The 10,550-nt window shown below is 34.2% G+C and overlaps 1 protein-coding gene across 2 annotated transcripts in view; it reads left to right on the forward strand.

Annotated features, from left to right (window-relative positions):
- The window catches only part of KIF18A (kinesin family member 18A), an 84,965-nt gene extending 75,607 nt beyond the window's left edge, over positions 1–9,358 (forward strand). The window contains exons 16-17 of one of the 2 annotated variants that reach the window (XM_006068008.4): positions 5,772–5,881; positions 8,576–9,358. In XM_006068008.4, coding sequence (XP_006068070.3) covers positions 5,772–5,881; positions 8,576–8,658 — 193 coding nt within the window. In that variant the 3' untranslated portion in view covers positions 8,659–9,358. Of the gene's footprint in view, positions 1–340; positions 761–5,771; positions 5,882–8,575 lie in introns of those variants that run through there. The other variant, XM_044929319.2, reaches the window with a different exon arrangement.
- The last annotated feature ends 1,192 nt before the right edge of the window (positions 9,359–10,550 follow it).

The raw sequence follows: 10,550 nt of genomic DNA on the forward strand, positions 1-10,550 counted from the left end.
TAAGTTTTTTCTGTTCACAACTTTTACTCATTTGGTATTTTTCCCTTTAGACATTATTGAATTTCTTCAGTCCTAAAATTATACTGTTTTAATGGATTTTGATATCTGGTTAAAATGTGATAAGTGAATAAACTTTTGTTTCTGGCTATGACATTGTAGCTCATATCAGACCTGGCTTTCCATCAGGAGCAATTATAAAAGCTAATGAAATTCAACCAGTAGCTGCTTGAAAGGCCTAGGGAACAACCAACACAGCCAGGACTTGGGAGTCTAAGATCCCAGAAAAATGGAAAACAACTTGTGGAGAACTAGACTTTCTCTGCCTCTTTTTTCCATTTAGCATTTGCATCAGACTCCTCAATTCATGGCATCAAATACAGAGTCAAGCAGAGAATGGAAGCCTAGTGCTGTCAGCACCTCACTGAGCTCGGGAAGCAAAATCCTCCTGTGTAGCTTTTGCCTACAGCATATTCGCCAGTTTCTAAACTCCATGGAATAAAAGACCAAGAAACCAAGCTAAAAGTGGCTACCAAGAGGCTAAAGTAGTAAGCAAGGTTTTGATCTTCTCATGGGGCCAGGATACAAAAATTACTGTTTAGGGATCATCATGAGAAGAAGCCCCATTAAACACCCAGGGTGTTATTTGAAATCTTTGAAGGCCTATGCTTTAGGTAGGAGTAGGGGAAACTGGAAATAGACTAGTTCTTGAAAACCTGAAACAGATATAGACCAGTTGAATTCCTTCTCTGCCCACTTGCCAGAAGAAAATTAAATCATCTCTGAAGAATATATGATCTCCAGCCTCTCCAGTTTTTCATATGCAGTGTTTACCACTTAAGCAAAAGTTACCAAATATGCCAGGAGACAGGACAAAATGACTGAAAATCAAGAGAAAAAAAACAGAGAAGCAGTAATGAAGATACTGAAATTATCAGATAGGGACTTAAATTTAGTTGTGATTAAGTTCAATAAAATAGATGATAATTTCCCAGAGAACTGGATTCTATTAAAATGAATCAAATGGATATTCTAGAGCTGAAAAATAAAATTTACTGAAATTGCAACTCAATCAATTTAACAAATTAGGTATGACAGAAGAAAGTTTAGTGAACTTTCATTAAAGAAAGATAGGTTTCATTAAAGAAGATGGGTTAATAAAAAAAAATCCAAACTAATGTACAAAAGGATAAAAAGATTAAAATACAGAGAAGAGCAAAAAAGAGGTCTGTGGTACACAAATCTAGCATGTATGCATTTTGAGTCCCAGAAAGAAATGAGGAAAAAAAAAAATGTAAAAACAAAGAAACAAAAAAAAACAGTATTTGAGATGATGCTGGCTAATAATTTTCCAAAACTGACCAAAGATAAGAGAACACAGGCTCAAGAACCACCACACACTGCAAGCAGCATTAATACAAAGCAACATATGCAGGTAAACAGCAGTAAAACAGCTAAAAATTAAAGACGGGAAAATATCTTAAATATATTGTTATATGACATGAAGTTCATTATATATTCTTTTTTTTTTTTTTTAAACTTTACATAATTGTATTAGTTTTGCCAAATATCAAAATGAATCCGCCACAGGTATACTTGTGTTCCCCATCCTGAACCCTCCTCCCTCCTCCCTCCCCATACCATCCCTCTGGGTCGTCCCAGTGCACCAGCCCCAAGCATCCAGTATCGTGCATCGAACCTGGACTGGCAACTCATTTCATACATGATATTTTACATGTTTCAATGCCATTCTCCCAAATCTTCCCACCCTCTCCCTCTCCCATAGAGTCCATAAGACTGTTCTATACATCAGTGTCTCTTTTGCTGTCTCATACACAGGGTTATTGTTACCATCTTTCTAAATTCCATATATATGCGTTAGTATACTGTATTGGTGTTTCTCTTTCTGGCTTACTTCACTCTGTATAATAGGCTCCAGTTTCATCCACCTCATTAGAACTGATTCAAATGTATTCTTTTTAATGGCTGAGTAATACTCCATTGTGTATATGTACCACCGCTTTCTTATCCATTCATCTGCTGATGGACATCTAGGTTGCGTCCATGTCCTGGCTATATATATTCTTTATATCCTATAACACTGAATTCAGTGAAAAGATATAGTGAATAGTTAAATTGTAAAATGGATCTGATTTGCTTTAACTCTTTTTCTTTAGTATGTGATTATGGAGAGAAGAGTATATGATCTTAAGATAACTCTTTTTTTTAAGTTTCCTGTTTTCCACTGTGGACCTGTTATCATCTGGGCTAATGTTAACAAATTTACAAATAGCCTATTTATTTGTGCCACATAGAGTGTGATCTCATAGTTGCATCCAACATCTGTTCTTTCTTCTCCAGAGTACAATAGAGTCTTGGAATGTTTATGTTTAAATTTCATGGATTGATTTTTCCTGAATGTCTCTGATTATCCATGACAGTTACAATCTTGTATTTTGCTATGTCACTAATTTTAATTGTGCAATTTGTTATATATAGGAATCAATCATTTACTGAGCCTAGCTAACCACCATCATCTGTTTTATCCATCTTCTCACTAATTTTTATTATGTCAGTCATGTTATTCTTTTCATTAATTAGTGCTGGAGACTTTTCTTGTTCTTCACTGGTAACATGCCCTGCTGTTTTAACTCAAATCTAACAAAAGTTTATAGCTAAGAATAACTTAAATGCAAACATAGACATTATCAAAATGAAATGAATTTTCAAGAAATATCCAGGTATATAAATTGTGTATTTGGAGTGGGTTTAGATAAATTAAAGGGCTTCCACACAAACGTCTAATATTGTGAAATAATATTAAAGGACAAATAAAGTAAGATTTCTCATAGCCTATTAATTGCTCTGTTACATTCCCTCTGGTACCAATAATTAGATCCTGCCATTAACTAAGGTTAAAAGAGATTAATGCTAGAAATGTACATAATTACTTTTTTAAAAAATCTTCCTTTCCCCCTATTAAACCTACATGAGCTTGAGAGTAATAAACTCTGGTATTTTCCACTTAGCAATTTTATGTACATATTTAGATATGTGTGTATATCATTATGGTTTTTAAAAATAAAGAATGGCTCCATGTATATAGTTGTTTATTTATCTGTTTTTTCAGTTTTTCTCTCAAAAAAAAAAAAAAAACACAAAACATTATCATCCAGAAGCACTGGATATTCCAAAAACCTACCAGACTGAATTTTTTAGTACTACTTAAATTGAGAATATCAGATATGTAACAATTTCAATTTCTGTAATCATTCTAACAGACTATTTTAACTAACTGAATCAATTTGCCAAATATACAAATAAAATACATATGTAAATTTTTACTTATAAATTTTATTTATTAATTTGAGGTTTTGTTTGCTTTATGTCTGGTTGGTTGCTTGGTTTTTTGTTTGTTCCACCGTCTTTCTTGGCACTCAAAAATGGTCTCACATGTGCATACATTTTTGGTTTTGAAAAAAGTCTGTGATTACAATTAGAAATTATTTCAGCTGAAAGAATATGAGATGCATTACATTTATTAAGCAGAAATATTCTACCTATGTACAGAAATAAAGGGCTAATCTTTTATTAATAGTTGTGGAAATATATTTGGCACACAACTAGAATATTCTCTAGGTTTCTTCTCAAGATAGTCTTTAAAATAATTTGAATTTGTACCCATAAAAATTTTAGGTCTTTTTATCTTATGATATAAAATAAATCTTACAAAAATTCATAACAAATATTTCATTAGTTGACTAAATCCTAAAAATACTTAAATATTTTGCTTTTATATAAATATATAACTTATTTTATTAGGCTTTGATTTCATTCCTAGAAATGTGAGTTTTACTCAAGTAAAACCCTGATTTTCAAGTGAAAACAAAAGGTCTAGAACTAGCCAAAGTGAAAAATCATACCATAAAATCATTAATACAACTTTAACATAAATCGTTTGGAAAAACAAACCTTGTCAAAAGTAACCAATGACACTGATCTTTATACTTGAAGAAATAAAAATCACCAAATGACCAAAAAAGAATTTGATTTTATAAATGTATATGTTTTAATATATTTTATATATATATAAAATCAAAAATGTGTGCTTTAGTATCCAAAATGGATTTATAGTAATTTAGTTTATTTGGCACCATTTAGGAATAGAAAATTTCTACAACTGAATTTAGTTTGATAACACAGGTACTTCTCTATAACCATTTTGGGAAGGCGTTATTTGCATTATTGAACAGAGTTGGTAAATCACCATTATGAACACCATGATCATTTCTCTTACAGGCTCTAAAAAATTTAGATACACAGGCTGACTTATTTTTCCAGCATTCACTGAGTTTATACCTATTTTTCTTTACTAGCATATTAATGGAGAAGGCAATGGCACCCCACTCCAGTACTCTTGCCTGGAAAATCCCATGGACGGAGGAGCCTGGTAGGCTGCAGTCCATGGGGTCGCTAGGAGTCGGACACGACTGAGTGACTTCACTTTCACTTTTCACTTTCATGCACTGGAGAAGGAAATGGCAAGCCACTCCAGTGTTCTTGCCTGGAGAATCCCAGGGACAGGGGAGCCTGGTGGGCTGCCATCTCTGGGGTCGCACAGAGTCGGACACGACTGAAGCGACTTAGCAGCAGCAGCATATTAAATTGCCATTTCTGACTACTTTGAATGACCATATAACTAACCCATATTCTGCTGTTCCACAGACATAAACCCATATCACTTTCCCACATGGTTAGGATTCCTAGAACAAGTTGTTGCCATAAGGAAAAGTCTCTAATTGTTAATCCAACAGACAATCAAATTAGTATAAACTTGTAAAATGGTATAGAATATCTTGACTTTCAAGAAATTTTCCTAAAATTAGCTTATTTGAATCAGTGTAGAAAGAGATCTTCCACTTTGATCTTCAACACTGCCTACTGAAACTTGACCTCTGTAGGACTGGGAAGGGTTGGATCACTGTTTTTCAGGGCCCAGATTAAACTCATCCCATCCACAGAATCTTCCCTTTTTCTTTCTTCTTCTGAACTCAGGAATCTACAGCATTGAAAACCTGCCAGACTCTTTTTTACTCTGTCTTGTATTATTTTATGTGTCTTATTTTTCCCCCACCCCACCATATATCTATTATGTAAATTTTCAGGACATGGGTTGTTTGTGCCCTACTCACTTGTGTATTTTGTGACATGAAGCCACAGTAGGTGCTCAGTAATTTGTCAACTCAAATTGAGATAGAAATTTGATCCATTAATAGCATGAGACCAATATCATTCTTTTCATTTCCGCTTTGTATAATTGCAATAATCAGAGAGAGATACTCAGTTATTATCATGCTTTGATTTAGAAACAAGGTTTCCAAACAATCTCACTTGTTTATATTACCCAGATTAGAGGTATTATAATCTGAGCTTAGTGTTTCACCTCTTGGAGTGAGCTCCTTATCTCTACACTTTGAATAACAGTGTTTGCATGCAGTTCAACACAGCACCCTGAAATGTTAAATTCTGTTAAAGAATTGTGACATACACCTCTAATCATAATCTCTGATTTGAATACACATTAAAAACGCACAGCCAAATTCTCCTATGGGCCAAAAATTTACTTAGTATCTCCAGTTACTTCTATGGGATTTTACAACATAATATTTAGTATCTCACTTTTTCTTTAATCGTAATTGAACATAGAATTTGTATTTGAACTTAGAGATATAAAAGAATGCTTTACTAAAATAAAAAAAAATTTTCCCCCAAAGCTCTGCAGCAAATACTTCATTAACTGCTGAGTTAAATTCTGGATCGGCCAAGCGTGTTCATCAAGATAATTCAAGTGATAAGCACTTACAAGAAAACAAACCAACTATGGGTATGTCCAGCTCTTATTCTGATATTTAATAAATGATTAACTAACATGTATAAACTTCACATATTTTACAGTGCTTTCATAAGAATCTCCTTTTATATACTCATCACCTTTATTACATAGTGAGTGGTTATCCCTGATATAGATAAGAAAACTTAAGACACAAAATAGAAAACACACTTACCCAAGACCACAGAGAGATTTCTTGATGGAGCCAGAACTCAGAACTGGGTCTCCTGACTCTACATTCTGTGCCCTTTTGGTTATACAAACTGCCTTATATTGCAGAAGGGTGGGTAGATAATTTAAATAATATTTGATATAATTAGCTATATTACTTAATAGGTTTACAGATAAACTATATCTGTAAATGTATCTGAAATTTTTTCTCTTTGCGTATTATTTTTAGTAATTTGGCCTCTGATTCATTTGTGCAGTTATTGGGAGATTCAAGTCTATATCTGGTTGTAATCATATTTTAACTCCTGTTAGCAAGTTGCAAAGAATGCTGATGGCAGTGACTGTGCTTGTGTTATGCTCAGTTGTGTCCAACTCATTGCAACCACGTCTGGTGACAACATTCCCTCAGTTGCTTACGGAGGTGACATGAGTCCATGGTAACAAAGCATCTTCATGAAACTAGAGTATATAGTGCCCGTCAGTTCCTAGGCCTTTGTGTCCCGACCTGTTTTTCTGACATTATAGTTCCTAAGACTTCAATTAGGAAGTATTTATTTACTACACTCTCACTATGTGCTAGGTTTTGTGATAAATATAGAGATCATTAAGACTCGGTTTGGTTCTTCCCTAAAGGAACTTATGACTATAGTACTTGGAATTTTTAAAAGGAGTTCATGAGATAGTGATTATACTGAGAATAACATGAAAACTATTATTACCTTTTTTCCTGTCAATGCTTTTTCATTAGAGTAATGTAAAATTTCTCAATAGCTTTGTCAGGCTGCATTGATAAATCATTATTTCTTGTGGTGGCCACAAGAAGTTCCTTAAGTTCAATGGAAATGTCTTTCATGCATATTTAAAAATCAGTGAAGTCCTGAAAAGAAAAATTTACTATGATTATTTGATTTAGCATGCCATATTTAGTAATGTTTAGTAGTCTGTATATGCAGGTGGTGTAGATATGTATAGTCCCTTTGGTCTCCTGAAAAAATTCTCCAGGAAGTCATAATTCTACAACTAAATAATAAATTTATGATAATTGTCAAATAATAGGGATGTGGGTTTCCTAATATGCTTATTTTCTAAGAATACTATAAAATGCATCAAGTATCTTATGCGTAAAGAGAGATGAGAGAACAGTAGGAAAGAACTAAACTACAGTACTTGCCAAAGGGGGAATAATTATGTCTTATTAAGAATAACAGAGCCCTTAGTAAAGGGTATTAAAGTGAAGGTCCCTGGTAGCTCAGATGGTAAAGAATCTGCCTACAATACTGGAGACCCAGGTTCAATCCCTGGATCAGGAATATTCCCTGAAAAAGGGAATGGCAACCCACTTCAGTATTCTTGCCTGGAAAACCCCATGGGCAGAGGAGCCTGGCAGGCTACAGTCCATGGGGTTGCAGAGTCAGACATGACTGAGCAACTAACACAACTTCCAGTGGTTTATGTGGGCTTCCCAGGTAATGCTAGCGGTAAAGAATCCACCTGCTAATGCAGGTAACCCAGGTTCCATCCCCTAGTCGAGAAGATTCCCTGGAATAGGAAGTGGCAACCCACTTCAGTATTCTTGCCTGGAAAATTCCATGGACAGAGGAGCCTAGTGGGCTACAGTCCATGGGATCACAAAGAGTTGGACGTGACTGAGCACACCCACACATACTGAATGGTTTATGTCCATTAGGATATCCAAGAGAAAATGCCCAAATACACATTAGGAATTACTAGAGAAGTAAGAGATAACCAGGGCTGCCTTCCTTAGAATCTATGCAACTGACTTCTCCAACTAACAGTGTACCAAGAGAAAAAAAAAAAAAAGAGAGAAGCATCAGTGAAAATGACCTTAACTCTGTTTACTGAGCATTTAGAGAAACAAGAAGTGTCGAGAGAATATGTGCTCCTAAAACTAAAATCTAATGTGACCAAGAAAATGACTGAGTGATTAGTCAGACCCATAAAGAAGTCGGTGCCCTCCAGTTATAACAACACTACATTGGGTAGAAAATCATTGTGAACACTGGTACAGAGCCAGAAGAGGGGCATAGAGAAATGGAACCCATTTGTGAGACAGCAGTGGTGGGATCAGGATCAGCACATTAAGAAGAGCTGATTCCAATGATACTTCTAAATTGGAAAAATACAGAAGTTTCAAAGTCCTAGGGAAGTAATCCAAAGAATGAAAAAAAACTTGATGGTGCACAAAAGAAGGGAAACAGTGCTCATAGAAGTAGTCTCTCCTAGTTCAAAAAGAACAGAAGTAAATGTGAGAGTTTTTTCACTGACTTCACTTGCTGGCTTTGGGGAATGGGCGGGGCATACATTACATCTGCACTAAAATTTCGGTTTATAATATAGAGAAATGTATTTCTACTTTCAAGCCAAAGTATTAATGTTCCTTTGTTGGTGTTATATTTTAAATCATTAATTACCAACTGTAAAGTTTAGTGAAATGGCGAAAATTCTTTTTGAATTATACTTTTACAATATTTCTATATCTCTCTATTTCTTCTCTAGACTATAAAAGAAACATCCATAAAATAAGGCCGAACATGGTTAGAAAGTTTGGAAGAAGTATTTCAAAAGGAAACCTAAGATAAGCCTCTTCGAAATCAAGGGGGAAAAAATCAAGGAGTCTGCTTTTAAAAGAGTTTTTTGCCAGGACCTTTTCAGGAACTTGTTTAAAGTCTTTGAAAGAAGACCATCTTAAAAACTAGGTTTACTCAAATACCTTTAGCAAGAAGAAAATGAAATTCCTTTTGTTTTGTGCTTTTGTATTCTAAGCAAATATAAAATTTCAAGAAAAAAGGTATGTTTTGCATTTGTAAAATATTTGCTCCCCTTTAAAATTCCTGAGTCAGTGTGGTGGCAGCTTAGTTTTACTATGCTTCAAGTTGATTAGAACATTTTAGAAAATAGTAGAGTTAAATTTCCCTTACTGGTTTTTTAAAATGAGAATTTAGAAGTGATAAAATTATGACCCAGGATTTATTTGATCCAACATTGTTTTAATCATATATCTGACCTTTCTTTCCAAACATATTTAGATGTACAAATGTACATATATGTGCCGATAAAGCTGTTGTAAATATTATTTAAATAGTGTTCATTAATAAAATACTAATATTGTTTCTTGCTACTTGATATATTAAATATGTAAACTTTATTGTGCCTGCTTTTCTGTCTCATGACTGACTACCCTTTGCATGCATGTGTGCATGAGTGGTTTGCATGCCCTTCTCTTGGGGATCTTCCCGACCCCTTACACACATTAAACTACTACTTTTCATAAACTGTCAATTTTGTGTATTTGTATTTCAAATTAGTTTAAGATAAGTGGCACTAGAACCAAGTCTGAGAATAATCTATAGGTTTCTTAATGAGAACATGTTTTAATCATTTTTTCTCTGATAGGAAGTACATGGAGCTGCAAGTTAATCTTATGTCCTTTTTCACCTGCCTTGTTTGGCCTTTTTATCTTCTGATTACAAGTATTTGGTTAAATGCACTTTTAATTTCATATGTCTTAGGAACTGTCCCATCTAAGCAAACAGCCATTTAACAATCAGCTGCATATTTTAGGCCTTTTAGTTGTTGATCATGTTTTTCAAATCAAAATCTAATTGGGAGAGTGTGAGATGGAATAATGATCTTTGAAGTTTCTCCCCACTGTGACCCATATAATTCCATATTCGTCAAAGTGCACACAGGATCTATTGTAGGGAGAACAAACATAGACAATTTTTGTTTTTCCTTTGTCATTAGGACCTTGATTGTGTTGCCTATTTATCAGTTACATTGGCCTCTCTATTATTCGTTTCCATTTTTCTTAGGTAATTATAAGGTTTCAAAAGAAATCTTTTTACCACGTACTGATGAATGGCTAGCTAGCAGGATTAAGTAACCCAACCTCGTGGTCCACCTCATACCATAAGACATGAGTGATTTTCTTATATGCCATTTTTATCAACTAGGGATTTCACCTTCCATAAAACTTCCTAACAATGCCTTTGCATTACAACCACATAAAGGAGAAATTAGAGGAAATAAATTGTAATGAATGTGGGAAAAGAAACCTGTTGAATATATGAATAAGGACTGTTGGATATATGAATAAGGAAACACTACATGCATTTAAACTAAAATAAGGTGCTATAATTAATAAGTCACTAGAAAGCAATTTTTAAATAAACTTTATGTAAAAGATAGACCGATCATAAACATGTGACTCAGTGAATTTTCACAGAATAAACACACCCGTGTAACCAGCCCTGAGATCAAGGAATAGAGAATTATCAGAGTCCTAGAAGCCTCTCTCATATCCCACCTCCCTCTAAGGCTGACCACTATCCCAACACCATAGATTGATTTTTTAACTAAAATAATTTATTTTTGTTAAAAGGTAATATTTTTTCCAAAAAGAACTGTAAACAATGCAAATGTGCTTCCTCCTCCTCTCAACCAACCACTACCAATATTCCCAGTTGTAATC

This window comes from Bubalus bubalis, chromosome 16 (assembly GCF_019923935.1).
Source record: "Bubalus bubalis isolate 160015118507 breed Murrah chromosome 16, NDDB_SH_1, whole genome shotgun sequence".
Lineage (NCBI taxonomy): Eukaryota > Metazoa > Chordata > Mammalia > Artiodactyla > Bovidae > Bubalus > Bubalus bubalis.